The sequence below is a fragment of the Tachysurus vachellii genome, chromosome 13 (genome assembly GCF_030014155.1).
Source record: "Tachysurus vachellii isolate PV-2020 chromosome 13, HZAU_Pvac_v1, whole genome shotgun sequence".
NCBI lineage: Eukaryota > Metazoa > Chordata > Actinopteri > Siluriformes > Bagridae > Tachysurus > Tachysurus vachellii.
In genome coordinates, this window is record NC_083472.1 from 12,828,262 (window position 1) to 12,845,833 (window position 17,572).

The 17,572-nt window shown below is 37.4% G+C and overlaps 1 protein-coding gene across 8 annotated transcripts in view; it reads right to left on the minus strand.

Annotated features, from left to right (window-relative positions):
* The window catches only part of fgf13a (fibroblast growth factor 13a), a 101,399-nt gene that overhangs the window by 11,945 nt on the left and 71,882 nt on the right, over positions 1-17,572 (minus strand). For 7 of the 8 annotated variants that reach the window (XM_060885639.1, XM_060885638.1, XM_060885640.1 and 4 more), the window contains 2 exons: positions 12,950-13,060; positions 406-509 (listed from right to left, as the gene is read on the minus strand). In XM_060885639.1, the coding sequence (XP_060741622.1) occupies positions 406-509; positions 12,950-13,060 (215 nt within the window). Of the gene's footprint in view, positions 1-405; positions 510-12,949; positions 13,061-15,550; positions 15,831-17,572 lie in introns of those variants that run through there. The other variant, XM_060885645.1, reaches the window with a different exon arrangement.

Sequence of the window (17,572 nt, forward strand, 5' to 3'; positions counted from 1 at the left end):
CTGTGCATTCATAATTCGGCATACTATGATTCACAAGCCCAGCTGTACAGGCTTTATTACTGACTGGCAGCCATATGGAGTGAAGGAGTTATCGGGAAAGAACATGCATCATGGTTTTTTACAGCAATGTAAATGCGTATGTGAAGTGAGAGCGGGAGAGGTGTTTATGAGTGTCAGCGTGCAAGTACATCGGTGTCGGCATATTTGACATTTCCAGAATAATTTATGTAACCAGACATAAATGTTTTCAAAGCAGAGATACTGTGCGTGCATGTTTGTGGTGTGTGTTAATAGGCAGACAATCTATATCGCCAATGTCAGTGATGTGCATGTTGTTGTTGTTGTTTTTCTAAATCACATCCAGAGAAACTAATTCATGTCTCTTAAGAGACTGATGCTACTTACTGATGTATACAAGTAGCCTTCACTATTCATAGCCAGGTACAGTTTGGTCTGGACACCCTGGATGGCTACCACTCGCAGACCCACTGGGATGAGGTTGAACATTGCTGCACAAGAGACACAGAGAGATAGGTATTAACTCATTTACATAAAGAACGATTAAAAATAGTACACTTCCAACAGTACAGTCTGTCCATGCAGCTCTCAGTACAGAAGCGTTCAGGAGGCTGTAACACATAAACAGGCTGAGTAATTAGCAAATGCTGACATCCATATTGACATTCGGCTCATGGAAGGCTACATGCCCACTCATATTAACAGAAAATCAGATTTTTCCACAAACATTTCTCCTCATAACATTCACAAGAGCTTCTGTAAAGTGCAGTGGTACATGTCTGTTCATCAAAAATTTCCCTTCATATTTTATGTTCAGTTAATCTGCTATCATCTTGTACAGAGGAGAACAAACACATTTACACATCCTTAGGTAAAAAATGAATTTAGAACAATAAGATATTTAGTGTGTTACATTTTACAGATGTTACTGTATTATCATAGCATAAATAGTAAATTTATTTTTTGTGTGTACAATAAATTAATAGTAAAAAATCTGTCAAAATGATGTAATTCTAGATATTCTCTGATACCTTGTATCCTCACACACCTTTTTGGATGCTCCATCTCAGCTCACACTACACATATCTGTTATGATCTAGCATTTATTCTTCCTAACATATTTGTTCTAATGCTAATGCCGTTTGGCAGGTTTTTGCATTTTTTTGTGACATCTGTTCTACTGTAACACTGACACGTCATATAGCGAGCCATGGCAAGAGTGCTTTCCTGTTGATTTTGACTTCATGTAGTCTAGTTGGAGGATAGACAAACATTTCATGTATTTAAGAAACTAGAAGTCAACCTTATGATGATGTGGCTATTTTGGATCCTTCCACATGGTGTTGTGCCTTTGATATGTTCATTTGCTTTTTATTCAGAATATATCCCTTATTACCCTAGTAAAGAATGATTACACTTAATAGAAATCTGGAAATATACTGAATTTAGTTCCCAGTTCCAAGTATATGTTGATTAGTTTAAATTAATCAATAAACACACAATAGATTTCTTTGTTTTGCATTGTGGCTAAATTATCTAATATTATCTTCACATAGAAACTATTTACCATAAAACACTAATTCTAAAACATAAACCAACTGTTCCATTTAGATTTGATATTTACATAAATTTGTAATTGACGTAACATAACTGATTTAGAACAGCTGGAGTTCATTTTCCAGATGTTTCCTTCAGCATTGGTGTTTGAAAAGATTACTTATAGAAGGGATATTTATTGTTGGTATGTCATTTTGTGTGGTAATTAGGTGAGGTTTTCTGCCAGATAAATGTATAAATGTAAGTATTTTGCTTTTTAAGTACATTTACATACACCACAGTATAAACTTTAACAAAGTAGACTTAAGATTTAGCACAAAGTCTGTACAATTAAAGTATAAATATAGTTGTTTTATTTTAGTACACTTTGAGCATACAGTGATGCCTCAAGATACGAGTGCATTGACATTGCCATGACATCAGAGGATTCGTTAGATGAGCTTTTTGCTGCTTGAGTTCAGCTTCGTCTCTTCCTTTTCCTATTGAATAAACAGTCTCGTAATCAGAAATCAAGCAAAATCCACAATATTCAGAGTAAACTGCACACACATACGCACACATATGCGCGCGCGCGCACACACACACACACACACACACACACACACATAAAGCCGCCTTTCCACTGCTCACGACAAACGACGGCCGATAAACCGGAAGTCATTCATTTCCTACGGAGAGTCGCAAAGGCACTGCGTGAGGTGCCGACCATCTGCGGATCCATAATTTTCGGATCCGTTTTAAGTGTCGGATCCGTTAAAAATTTTAACTTGCACGACTACACCGCATCTGATATGCCGACAGGATTTTATTAAAACGACCGGTTAGTGTTAGTGAGGAAAGAGTGACAAAAAAGGCAAAAACAAGTGAAGAGATACGTGATGAAGAAAATTAAGCAAAATGAATGTAAAGAAAACAGAAATTGTAGCAATTAAGTTAAGTAAAGTTAAGAGAATTTAAGTTAAGTTCATTAATTTTAGTGAAGTTAAGTTCCATTTAAGTGTAAAGTAGCATTAAGAGTGTACAGTAGCGAGTAAGTGAACAAAAGTGAAAGTGTAACTCCTCCTAACTCCTCCGCCTGTTTACTCCTCCCTCAACCTCCGTGCGCATCTTCCGTAAAGTAAAACCAGTTTATTTTCTTAACATTCTCTTTTATTACTGTATGTTTTATTTGTCATTTATAAATACAGGTACTGTACATTTTTCATATTCAAAACACATAAACAAAACAACTGGAGTGGAATTTTGCGAGCTGGAACGGATTAATGGGATTTCAATTAATTTAAACGAGGAAAATTGTTTTGAGATACGAGCAATTTGAGATAAGAGCAAGGTCACGGAACGAATTAAACTCGTATCTCGAGGCATCACTGTATTAATAATTATGTGTTTGTAAGTATGATGTAGCATGATCATGTTTACTGTGCTTTTTGTACTCAAAGTGGGTTTAAGAGGCATTATCATTGCATAATTTAGTTTTTGTGCATGTTTAAATTTACATTAAGCCTGATATGTGAATAGCCGAATTATGTACTTTATATTTATAATGAAGGGTCAGTGGAAGTTATTATGCACTTGAAAGGGTCCCTGCTATAGTGTGCCTTTAACATCAATTATTAATATAAATATCACAATACAAATAAATTAACAACACAAAATGTACTATTATTTGCAACAACAGCTATTTTAAAACAATATCTGTCAGGGCCGAACCATATATTAGACTCAGCTAACAGTGCATGCTTTAATATGTTAAAACATTGTGCCACCCACAAGTCACAAAGATAAAGCAGCTAATTAAACCAAATTGATGAGCAGACGACATGGACATCAGCAGACGACATGGACAGAGACAAAGCAATCAGGATTAGCAGTAGACTTAAAGTAACACCAAGCAGAAAATGGCTGCTCCAGAGAATACAAGGGTGCAAATGAATGCAGGGTGCTGGTTTTATTGATATGGCAGGTTACATTTTCAGTGCGTGTATTAAATACATTTGCAATATTGTCTATATTAAAGTTATTGTTTTTTTTATTTTATTTTGCAGTGTAGCTTATTACTCTGCATCAGATCATCAACAACAACAATAACAGTTGTAGGCTTATAAACAGTTATAATAATTAAATAATAAAACCTCTGCTCAGTGATTATGTCTAAAATCTACCTGCATTTAAAATGCAATATTGATAAGACTGACAGTTAAATGCTATGAAAAATGTAAAAAATTGTATTTTGACTGCCAAACTTGTTGAAGGTATGAATGTTGTAAAACTGTCATGTGGACCAAATGCATTTCTTCTCAGATGGATGGTGCTTTATTATCTGTTATCTTTATTATAGGATCTGGCCCTTCTTTGCTGGTAAAAGAATTCAAACCAATGCTGAAAAATGAACTTGGCTATTTTTCATGTTCACACTTTGACATTTCTTCTCTCTCTTTTCAAACTCAGCTGAATAGAGTTAGTGAGCCATGCTGGAGCTCTGCCTGCCTGGAATCACTGAACCTGCCAAATTGCCTTGCACCTTTGTCCGTCTCCCATGCCATAAGCCAAAAAGCTAACAATCTCTCCCTTTCACGCCATCACCACGTGCCAGAGGGAAAGTAGAGCAGTCAGCTACCCAAGGATGCACTGGCATGCATATAACATTCAGAGACTAGTATCAGCTTCTGAGAAACAAGAACACATTACCATGTGTGTCTATCATGGATTATATAACATTCTAACCTATGAGCTTTATATAACACAAATAACATCTTTGCTCTGGTTTTATGTGACATTAAATGTTAACAGCCAGAGCACTGAACAATTACTGTTTTCCACATATATTTAATAAATATAGTGTTTTCTGAAAAAGAGCAGCCAGTATATAATTTTATCACTTAAAACTCATTGACCATACATAGAGCTAACAGGACAGCAAAGGCAGAAAAGCTCGTTCTGTAAACTCGGTGAACTATTATTATCAAATTCTCTGTTTGTCAAGCTTGTGTTTGTTTTTCTTTAAAACCAAATTTAGCAAACTGGCAACTTCTCTTTTTTTTCCTCCATATGATACACATCGCAAAATAAAGAACAACTCACAGCACATACTTCTTGTTCACAACAGTCTTGTCCTTGTCTGTTCACAGTCTGAAAAGGATCTTGTGCATGACAAGAGCTTAACTTACACTTAAAAAATGCTGAAACAAATTGAATAAAGAAAACATTTAGAATTCATTTCCTCTGTTGCTATTGTTCTTTTCCTGCCCTTGTATTTAATTCCAACCCTAACTTAATAGCTTGTCAGTAATGCATGTCAATCCAGAAACGTCTGCTCTTGCACTAGCATTCAGTCACTCTGGACTGGGATGCGGCTTTGGAGAGAACAATAGAGAGAGGTTTGGTTTTGAATACGGAACCTATCTCATTTTTTCTCACTTTCTGTTAAGGGCTTTAATTTCTTTTAAGGTTTAACTATGCACTAGTCAAAGATAAGAATAATATAGGACATATTTGACAAATTGCAAATAATATAATCTTTTCAGGACCGTCAGTTCATCTCTTATGTCTCCTCTCTTTAGCAGCACACCATGTTGGGTTACACACAGTATTCATTTCCCCATAGCTTTCATCAGAGAGTTGAACAATACCAGTTAATATTTGATGCAGAGTGATGACTTCAGTAGTGCTGCTCATGCACATTGTGGCTTCATGCAGCAGCTCCACCCAGGTTACTGTTAGGGCAATTGGTTGGAGCTCTTCCCCTTTTCAGTCTCAACCTGCTTCACTAATCCCACATCAAGAGCCTGTCTCAGCTGTGTTGAGGTCCACCTGCAGAGATCACTCATCTGTCTAGCCTGCACTTTAGAAAAGTGAATCTCCACGGACCGGGGTTGGGGGCGGAGGTTAAAGGGGATAGACATTCTCAAAAAATGAGCTAAGCAGGGTGTGGTGGTTTCATATCTAGCAGAGCTGGCAGATATCCTTCTGGATCACTTATATATTTACAAATACAGCATTTGGCAGGCGACCTTATCCAGCTTACAAAAGTGATTTATAGTCTCCATCAATCGAATATCCTCATGCTAGTACCAAAAGATCAGAGTCTTTGAAGCAACAAAGCCAGTACAAGTCAACGTTTCTACCAAAAATATAGAAAACAGAACACACACACACACACACACACACACAACACCGGTGCATCTCATTCTACAGGGATTGTCATGGCTTGTGGGGGATTTAGAGGAGAGACTCAATTACCTGCAGCTAATAGAGCACCTGAGCACAAATACAGCAGAATCTCTAAAGAGCAAGTAGAAAGCAAAACCGCCACATGCTTCCTCCTCTACCTCAGTAAAGCATCTCCACAGAATCAAACTCTAGCTCCCACACTATATTTGAATAAATAAGAATTGGTCTGATGTCAAAATCTTTTATTGCCCCATTATACATGATTACAAATAATATTGAGTCTAGAGCACTTAAAGGTTCTTGACATTGTCCCTGTATTTTTTATATTTTTTAACTTTAACAGCATAGATTAGACAAATACCAAAGAAGAGCTGAATAAGTACTGATGTGCATTTTTTTACACATGTACTGTATATTTAGAAAATAATGCTAATCATTTAAAAAAAGATATATGAAAAAATATCATGAATTGAACCCTACTGTATTTTGAATCTTTAAATCACACATTTTATTTCTTGTACTTTTTTTTTGTAAAAGTTTTGCACGTTTTTGCTGCTTAGTTAGTAAACTTCATTAGGGACAGCAATCCTAACACATGTGACAGAACTGATTACATAGAAATACAAACTGGCATTATAAAAGGTGAAAAAGACAAGTTAACATTTATTAGATTTCAGGTTAACAGAAGGAAAGGCCTCCAGTCCAGACACACTGATTGGAAATCAAATTAAGTTCTCAGTGGAAAGAGGCGTAATGCAATAAAGCAGCCAAACATGACATTTAGTGACCAAGATGAGTATTTGCTCTGCTCCCAACACAACCCAAGTCAGTGCTGGATGGGCAGAGCTACACAAAAGTGCAGTGAAGTGTAACAAATCCTCAAACATACATTAACTCTGGGCTTCTGTTTGGGTCAAATTGTACCTAATCTTTTAACTAAAAGTTTACAGGTAAAATCTATTAATCATAATTAAATTATGTCAATTCAGATTAGCCAGTACTAATGATATGAGTACTAAGGAGAAAGGAGAAAGTCTTTGAGGTTGTATCATGTAGAGGTTAATGTTATAGAGTCTGATTGGGCCATTTTGAATATGTCATGTCAACACCGGAAACAGCATCCAACATCTATATCTGGAGCACAATATGACCTATAAACATGGCTGCCACAGACATTTTACTGATTACATACACTTGTGCACTTTTACAGCCACATATTATTAGTGTGAAGTACAGTATATGCTCTGTCTTTATATTAATGGATACCATGACTTGCTATTTTCACTGTCTACCTGGATATTGGATATTGTGCTGGTTTTCATGTTTTTGTCCTAGCCTAGACTACTTCATGCTGTTTGTTCATACTTTGACCTTGCCTGTTTTTCACCACACTCATCTCTGTCACATGTTTTGATTATCCAGCATGCGTGATAATCAAAGCTATTGTTCAACAGCAATTATGTCCACGTCTTCTATGTGACAGAAAACTATCACAATTACACTTGTACTTCTATTTAATCATTACTTTTATCAAAACCATAAAACTGACATATACTAATGTTTACTAGCTAAAGAAAAGAAACATTATCCGATAAATAAGTAAATGCTAGTGCATGATAAACCATACAAGTCAGCTGCTAGCTGACTAGCTACCACTTGTAACACTAGCAAGCTACGTATGTACACTGGTTATCAAGCAGTAACTTTAAAAAGTGTGATATTATTTTCTGAATAATATATTCAAATTGATTCTTGAAGCATCGACCTTGTCAATGTGAGACCTTTTAAATGGTATTAATGCTAAGAGAGGTCTTGTGGGCTAGGTGAATTCACCTTTAGTCTTCAAATCAGACAGCCAATTGAACCAGCTTCCTGTAATGAATACAGGATGGTGGTAATTCCTCAATTCACATTTGTATCATACTTGGAAGCATCAACTCAGTTAATGTTAGCTGCCATTAGGAGGCCTTTTATGTGCTCTTTAGCTTTATAACCAGCTTTAGAGACTAGACGCTTTTACATTCAGACTTGAAACAGATACTGCAATGAACAAGCTTCCTGTAAATCATACATCATCTAAAATGGCCTTTGGCTTGCTGATCAGACTGACACTCAGCTTGCATTTCTGACCTGACATTAACTTAGATTCACTGAAATGTAGTGCCAGGCAACTAGCTGTAAAATGAGAGCTAATGACAAATCTTCTTGTTTGCTAGCTAGGTAATACAGCTGAATAGTTGTTCAGAACACAGAAACCTATTAACAATTATCTGGTTATTTTATTGATGCAAATATTGGCTATAGTTGATTTGTTTTCTAACAACTGAAGAACTGCTAGCAAAATGGCTGCAGACCAACAGCTTTGTCAGGGTTTTCTTATGGCCCAGTCAGATTAACTTTCACTGTGCTTTCAGAGGTGATACAAAGCCATATGGTTGGCTGTGCTGTTTAGTGATGGCTTGCAGTCCCAAATGACCCACTTGCAGTAATTGCTTGTTTGTGCCCCCTGAGATCTACAAGGGTGAGAGCTGTTCTGTTTCTTATTTCGGGTTTAAAACAGTGCTGACGTGTGTCCTCTATGCCCGGATATCTCAAAGCCATACAGAATCTCAAGTGTTGGAAGCAGGAAAAAGTTGAAACTCTAGGCTTCCAGTACTGAACAGTGTTGTGCTAGTTACTAAGAAATAGTAACTAGTTACAGTTAATAGTTAATTCATCCAAAGAGTAACTCAATTACTTTGTTGATTACTTACACCAAAAAGTAACGCATTACTGTTAAAAGTAACTTTTTAGTTACTTTTTTAAAGAATGTTCGTTAATGTTCCAATTAATGGATAGGACCTTCGAACCAGAAAGACACAGCTTACATTTGACTAAAAGGTTTTTGACTTTATGCTCAACTAAAGTGAACTAATGAGCATATTTCCACTTTGAGAAACTCGTCTTGCTCTCGCCTTGACTCGCCATTGCTGCCGCACATACTTGAATAAACGGAAACACGCCCACAGTGCAGCGTCTTCATGTTTACAGGTTGGCATTCACCAATCCTTCAATGTGTCGCTGCTGTAAACAGGTTAGGCTGTAGGCTACACTTCAGCCTAAATGAATTAGTTTAAAAATTAACGGACAACCGCACCATATGGTAACGGAGTTAATTTATTTAAAAAGTAATGCGTTAGAGTATTAGTTACTGTCAAAAGTAACTGCGTTACAGTAATGGGTTACTAGTAACACGTTATTGCTCAACACTGGTACTGAATTTAAGAACTGTGCTCATTTCACAAGTCTCTTGACTGAAACTTGTTTGATATTCACAAAAATCACTTACGGAATGGGATTAAACAGCAGAGAGTCATGTGATGGATGTGACATCAAAACTTAGTGTTAGTATTTATTAACAGCATTAGTGTTGCATCTGAAAAATTAGTTAATTAATTAGAGTATGATATATTACCTAATTTCATCTCTAGCTTACATCATTTGATATGCTATACCATAGTATGTATATATATATATATATATATATATATATATATATATATATATATTCATATATATACAGTTCCTGTTGGTTCTTTTGGTGTTTTACCTTTTTTGTGAATAGACATTTTAGTTACCTTTAAAGGAGATTTTCTAAACTGGGATGTTTGGATGCTGTCTAATTGTTTGCATGTTTGGATGCTCTCTCTCTCTCTCTCTCTCTCTCTCTCTCTCTCTCTCTCTCTCTCTCTCTGTCATGACACACATGCTTCTCCTGAGATCCTAACCCCTTCTCTCTCGACCAGCCTGGTCCATCCAGATGCCTACTTCAGTGGTGTTCACATCTTTTGGAGGCTGCTTGCTGCTGAGGATGGCTCCACATGGACAGCCGGGAGATACATGGGATTGTTGTGGATAGTACCATTTCTAGACCATGAAGATGGCTTTGCACTGCAATTGCCATGGACATCTTTGAACTGTTCATACTTCAACAAGAAAGACTTCATGTTATATGTTGAATGAATATCCTGGTTACACATTTGCACTTTTTGTCTATAGTAATAGAAGTGAAATTATTCTAATCACACTAGGTCTGGTTCCTTTTAAGATTTTTTCCTCATATTGTCTCAGGGACTCATTCCATGCCAACATTTTCTCTGGCTTGCTCATTAGGGATAAAGGTAATGTGTACTGTATGTACTGTGCTGTACTGTATACTGTATGTGTTCCTAATAAAGTGGACAGTGAGAATATACAGTACTGTGCAAAATTGTTAGGACCCCCTATTTTTTCTAAGATGTTTATTTTATGACTTAGTACTGGACATTGGAATTATTGATTTGTGTAACAAACATTTGAAATTTCTGTCATTATCTGTAACAAAAATGAAATGTTACAGAAAAAAAATGTGATCAGAGAAGATAATATGCATAATGTAGACTTTCCAGAAAAAAAACATGAATTACAGAAATAACATGAACATGAATTCACTGGGATTACAACAAATAGCCAAAGTCGCACTAAACTGTGAGAGTTGAGGTAAGTTCTGCAAAATCCTTAGAAAATCTTACTAGTCAATGTTTTCAAAAAGTGTATGTGGAAATTCTGCCTGTATGTGAGAATACTGATGCACAGTGTTGTCACACCAAAAATCAAGTAATTAATGTTTTAATTTCATTATTTTTAAAGATATCTTTTCAGCACATGTGCCTAAGATTATTCATATTTAATATTAATATTCAGCTGCCCCCTCTGATCATGCACTAATATTTTAATGAGGATTAAGTAACAAAAACAAATAGATGTGATATCTGTGCATGTGAGCAGACTCCTCTTCCACTTGCTTCAAACACACACACATACACACACACATACACACACACACAGGACTAGATTGCCGTTGCTATGGAGACAAAGGCAGCCAGCTCCTAACCATGCTATTTTGGCAGTATGAGAGATGAGAGATAGAAGCTATCATTTTTCTAACTTCTCCTCTCTAGCAACCACATTTCTGTATTAGCATCAGATGAGAAAAGGAAACAAGCTGTTACATAATTCAATCATTTTCAATCCAGATAAATTGCCCAAGCAAGCCAGTACTGGCATAGAAATAGGGAGTGGCTGACAATTAGGACAGACCTATAGCTCAAAAAGCTACCAAATAATGTTGCTAGAGTGTCTAATAGCGGTAGTCATAATTTAAAGTAAATAATATGGGATTTATCATAAAGCTAGGTGCTGTGCAGTTTTGGTAAAGCAGATTAATCCAGGTATCCATTCATTTGCAATCAGTACTTAATTATAAGACAGCCATAAAACTTGTTGAGCTCTACGTTTTAATGCTATGAGCTTCTGCCTCCTTGTTCTAAGAGGGATGAAATTAAATACCCCATAGAGTCATCCAGTCTACTCATGACCCATGTTCATTTACAGAAGATAAGTGTCATTATGGCTCAGGGATCAGAAAAGAAAGACTTAGCTCATTTACAGGCTGTGAAATGTCATATACTCTTAGTGGTGATGTCATATAGCACAGATGCCAAACAGGTGCCACTTGCTTTATGTCTCAGCCTGAGCGGCTCTCTGCCGTATTGCCATGTAACTTCTTCTCTGCTAGGACACATTCTGTTTTGGGGACTGACAAAGATAAAGAGGTGCAAGGGACATGACTACTGTCAATAAGAAGATAGCAGTCTTCACACTCTTCAGTACCCAACCAGTGCCTCAGAGCTGAAATCAGCATAAGGCAGAGTGAAGATAATGCTCTAGATTTCTGCTTCTTTTTCTGGCCACTGACTTATGCTTGTTTTATCAGAGTTGATAAAGCACCATGGATTAGTTTTCCAAGCAAATATTTTTTCACATTTGAGTCATATTTGCAAAATGTGCTCTAGACACATGGATCAATCAAAATGTAATCCTGGGTTTCTGAGCAAATATCTCCTGATATGACATCAGCATACAGAAGTGATTGACTGACTGGAATGATGATGAAAACTAATCTACAAGCTATAATTTTTTTTACTGTTTGGTCAGCAAGGCTAGCATTAAGCATGCATTTTAAGAGAAATAATATGCTCTATAAGGCACAATCAGTATGCATTTTTAAATAAAACTAATGTTATAGTCTATACCAATAACTCTTTTAGGTTAATTCAGGTCGTGGAAGTCTAATTTTTCTAATGCATATGTTCTCCTAGTGAACATTATTCAATAAAATGACTCTTACTCAGCAACGTTCCAAAAAAAAAATCAATTGTGATTATGAAATGTGTGTATACTTTGGTAATGCGAATATTTATCCGTTTTTATCTTTGGAATATTTGTCTTTTTGACATAAACCAACAGCCAACAGCACAAGTAATAAAAAAAGTACAAAATGTTCTTTGTATTTAATCTTCCTACTTTAGTCTTATTCACACTTCAGTTCAATTCTTATTCCTTTGAATAGAGTTTCTCTTGCATTCTCTCTTGTTCTCTTTCTTTTGAATAATATCTTATGGTATTTTATATTCTTAATCATGATCTGTACAGAGATATGAGTACATGCTCTTTTGTGAGTTGCCTCACAAAAGACCTTACAAAAGACTTAGAACCTCTCATAAGTTTATACTGATATTATATCTCATATGTTAATACTGATATGATATCCCTAGGGAATAATATTTTTTTTCTCAGCATTTTCTCTTGCACCATAATTTAAATTTTCTCAGTACACTTTATAAATTAGGTCATGCTTTCTGTACATGGTAAGGCATGCCTGGGAAATGTGGCATATGCATGAGGTGTAAATAATAAACTGTAAGAGAAATCCGCAGAAATCCACTTTATATGACTTTAAGTTTGCACATTGATTCTAGCAAAAAAACATTTGCTTGTTTGTTGAATAAGGCCAAAACTTCTGTTATTCAGAGTGAAGGAAATGATATGTTATGTATTCAACTGACTGGTCTTTTTTTTTTGTTCTCGATAGTGGTACATTCACCTTCTGAAATACAATAGTGTTATACATAGGTTTGTGTATTAAGGAGTGTGTACGAGACAGATTTACAGAGAGTGAAATAAATGCATGGAAGGGGCAGAGCTCCATTTCAGAGAAAACTTCAAAGGGAACCTCTTTCTTTTGAAGCCCCATAACATTGGTGTGTTTATGGGAGGTGAATACATTTCACTGCATAGTGTGCAATGGGTTCAAAAAGCTGAGGGAAGCCTCCAGCTGACTTACTGAAACTGCTATCCTCCTCTTTCGTTCCATCAATGGTTCCATCTGCCTGGAGTTGCAAATGGAAGCCCTGCCGACTGTACAGCTTCGTCACAATCCCCTTCAGCTGGGGCTCTGAGGGGTAGACACAGAGAGAGAGAGAGAGCGAGAGAGAGAGAGCGAGAGAGAGAGAGAGAGAGAATGCTGTGAGACAGGCACTAGTGTAATTAGTGTTGAAGTGTGACGGTGTGTAGCATCGGAAACAGTAGGGTTACTCATGCTTTACACAGAAAAGGAAAACCAGAACTGGAGAACAAAAATTAGCACAATGTACATTGTGCAATAGGAACCACAAATTGGAAAAATCTTTAGAAAGATTCACAGCTTTAGCTTACATATTACCTGTAATCATGTCTTAGTCATATATGATTTTTACTTCATTTCAAAATTATTAGCCAGCTTCACTTTGTTTTTCTTATTAAAATTTCCTACCATTTTATTCACCTCCTTTTATCACCTCCATCCATCTTCTGCCCTACCTTTCAGCCACTGTTTCTTTTCCAGGGAGATGTCCTGGTAATTTGCATGCCCTAGCTACTTTGTGCTCCATTAGTTTTGTTCAGAATTTTGCTCCGGTTCTAAAAAGAGGCAGATGTCTTTTCAAGCCACAAGTTTAGATTTTCATTACTGGGTGGAAGATCAGAATTCCTGTTATTCCTCTGCAGGTAGTCATCCTGGGACTAATGGAGGAAGCCAGAAGATTGTCTTTATTCTCTAAGGAGCCAACAGAATGAGCATCTTCACAATTACATCACGGTGCCTGCCTTTGATTTTGAACAAATAGCAGGTGAAATAAATGCACAAGAAAATGTACCGTGCCAAAGCATGTCTAAGAGACGGTTGAGATTAGAGCAGGTGATAAAACAAACAAACAAAAAAAACAATCTCCATTAAGAACAGTAGGAAAAGTACAGTTCAAGCTGCTGTTTTTGCCAAACTCTGTCTGCATGTATCGAAACATAAAGCTATGTAAAATATTTACAACTCACTTTCTATCTGTATGATTGTATATGTTACTTTTGTTTGTTGTTGTCCATGTTTCTGATGATGTTTCTATGACTACATAGATCTAAAATCTTTTTATTTCCATGTCAAATGCATGGCTTATTCATATAGAGGCATTTAAGTTATACTAATTACCAAGTACAGTGTTTACAAAAGGTGTTTATGGAAACTGTATAAAATAACAATTACAACATTATGAAAATGTATGTGCATATGACAAAAAATGGTGGAATTGTGGATATACAGTATGTGGAAACAGTAAACAGCAGCAATGTAGTACATACACAAAGATTTCTATAATCAGCAATGAACAACGATTTACAGAGCTGAGTTTGAGCTACAGTGTGTGCTGGTGTCCAAGATCGCCTAACATTATTTTAAGGTAATAATATATTTATATTGTTAGTCATCGTTGATACTGTTCAACTGTTCAAGGGTTTAATATTACAGACACAATGTCCATGAAAATCTTATTTTATGCTCAGATTTGATTGTATGTGACTGTGATGAGTCAAAGGTGGAATTAGAAAATCTTGAGAAGAATAGCTTGAAAATGTTACGTGGAAAAATGGTTCACTCACACTATAATTTGGCTCTCAATTAAATACTTGCATCCTAATTGGCACTATTACTACATAACTGTGTAACAATAAAAAGGCTGTAATGAAACTAATGGCACTCGGTTTACCAAGTTGAAAAGAAAGATGAGTCACTATGAACTGTGCAGCACCCACTTACCTCAAGAAACATGCATTTACCTCTGAAATTGTGCCTTAGTGGTTCTATATGCACGTTATCACTGAGAATTCTGTTTACTAACACTGATATCTGCCTGCGTGATTTACACTGGGAGTGTCCACAGACTGCACAGTCTAAAGACAAAAACAGGCACAAATAAACCCTCTTTACACACTTTATCATATACCAAGGCAATCACTTGTCTGGAAGAGGCATATTCAGTGTTTTTGTTTTTCCTTGAACCTGATCAATGTGAATAGAGCTGATCAAGCCAAACATTTTTTTGTCCAAACCTACTTAACTGGGTCCTTTTTGTCTCACCATCATCTGACACACATGTACGCACACACACAAACACACACACGCACGCACACACACACAAAGCAGTGCCCACTCCCTTTTTCTAGGATCCTCCATGCCACCAATGCCTGGAAGTGCACATTGTCTAAGCTGCTTTTGAACAAACATTTGTATATTGATTTTTCTATTTTTCTTTATTTTCACACTGAGATTACTGAAAGCTCTGCTTTGGCGTTACATAATTTTGCTGCATGTTGTGCACACGGCAAGCACGGATTCACACTCAACCCTGATAAAGTTTATGCTGGGTAAGTTCACAAGCACAAGCGAAACACTGCTGCATAGAAAACGGATGGAGATGGAAACATGATCAGTTGACAGAGATTAGTAAAGATAGTAGCTGATGAATGGATGGGGATTTGAGTGTGATCGCGTGTATAAATGAAAGTTAAAAAAAATCCTTATGTGATAATGGGAGTCATGAACATGATGATGGTGATGGACACGAGTCTCTTTGAGCACCTGGTCGTCTCCTCCGGCGCTTCTTAGAACCGAAGAGCTTGACCCGGGAGAAGACGCTGAGACGGCTCGGTTTCTCGCATGCACTTTTGGCTTTGTTTGGGCTGCTGGCGCAGCGGCAGGCATTAGACTTCTCGCGCTCCCTCGCCTGCCTTTTCTGCCGAATCAGGGAGCTGGCGATCGCCGCCGCCATAGCCAGTGTGGCGACGAGCCGCCGGACAGCGCGCGCTGAGAGAGGCTGGTTTCCCCCTCCGCTCCTCCTCAGCCGGATTTCTACACAGATTTGTTAACCCACTCACATCCGACTTCGCATATCAGAGTCACAGTCATCGTTGGTTGGGAAAAATCAGACAATGAATTCAAAGTTGCGCCAAACCTGTAAAGTCTAACTAGAGTTTACACTCCTTTCAGCAGTTAAACGTAAACTGCGCTCAGATTAAGCGCGCGTCTCAACAACGATGCATTTTAATCTTCTAGAAAAAAGGATCAACACGGCGTCCACAACCGACTCCCTGCAGCCTTCCACTCCAAAAGGTGTCACTGTGCTCTTGCTGTTCAAATCCCCCAAAACGCGGTTCACATGATGCCACCAAAACATTCACGGCATCACATGGGAGGAACAGCAGCAGGAGGTAGAGTGAGTGAGTGAGTGGGAGAGAAAGTGAGTAAAGTGATGGAGCTCATGCGCTGTAATGCGCAACCACAACAAACACCTGTTAACGAGATCGGATTGGCTGCCGAGGTTTGTATTCCTTATATCGATAGCAATTATTGCCCGTTGCGATGTTAAAAATGAAGGTAGGCTACATTATGCGAATGTGTTTAACCACGTTGCATGAGTTGCGCGAGAGCCCCTTGTTCGCGTTAATATGTGCTCTCGGTCGCGCGCGCTGTATGACGCTATGTTGGCATTTGCGTTTCTGACAATTCCTCTCCGGTCTCCTCTGAGGCATATCTGACTCTTAAGGCATGCACCAGCCCTTCACAGATGCGGGCAAATGATTGAGGAATGATGAGGGGGCACCATATATAGCCCCCAAATGCCATGTCGACTTTCGTGCATTTAAAGTTCAAAGTTTAGCTGTCCGAAGTTCACTACCAAAAGGGAATCGTTTGCGTGAGGGAATTACAAAACAGGAGCTCAAATGAAGATCTCATATTGCCAGTGCTTTCTTCTAGATGCAGATCAAATCGCCAGAACAAGGAAAGGAGTTGATATTTGAAAACGCTGTTTATTGGGATGGCATGGTGCCACTGGGTACGGATACGCACGCATTGTTATTACGTGAAGTCGTTTGGCACTGTTCCACTTATCCTGATGTTACAACAGCAGTCATTTTTATGCCTCTCCTCCCTCAAATTGCTCTGCCTTGCTGCAGAACCAAATGTCCAGGGAGTGGAGCTGGGGCTGACCCAAATCCTTATCCTTAAACCATAACATGAGGTACTATAAACTCATAACAAATGACTGACTCAAACTGAATCACACAGTGTCTACAACCCTGGACATTTGGTCAGATAGGAGAAACTGGACCAGGGCTGACTCCACCCTCTGGACTCGGTTGTGCAGTGTGTGTTCCTTTGAGACTTCCTGTCTTTTGTCATGATATCATTGTGCAATATGAGGACAGGGGCTACAGGGATAGTTACAGAATGTATGTTTAAATAAAAACAAAACAAAACATTTTGTGTTGGTACATGTGTAAATTGTGTGACTGTCATAGTACATCACTGTCACTTTAAGCTAAAAAATTTTTACTTTCATATCTTTTAACAAAGAAAACACTATGAAACTCCAGTTGCTTCACATTTCAGGTGACTTTCTGTGTCCTGTGATAAGCATAAAACATATTATTTGATAGATTCATGAGCTGATTTTTTTAATACAAGAAATCAGTGATCAGAAGTCATTGAGATGCTGATGAACTGTCAGTATATTACTAGGACTTACAATGCAAATACAGTCAAAGTTTTCTTTTCTTAAATTTCTCCAAATAGTCTGTAAATAACAATCAGGATTATTTT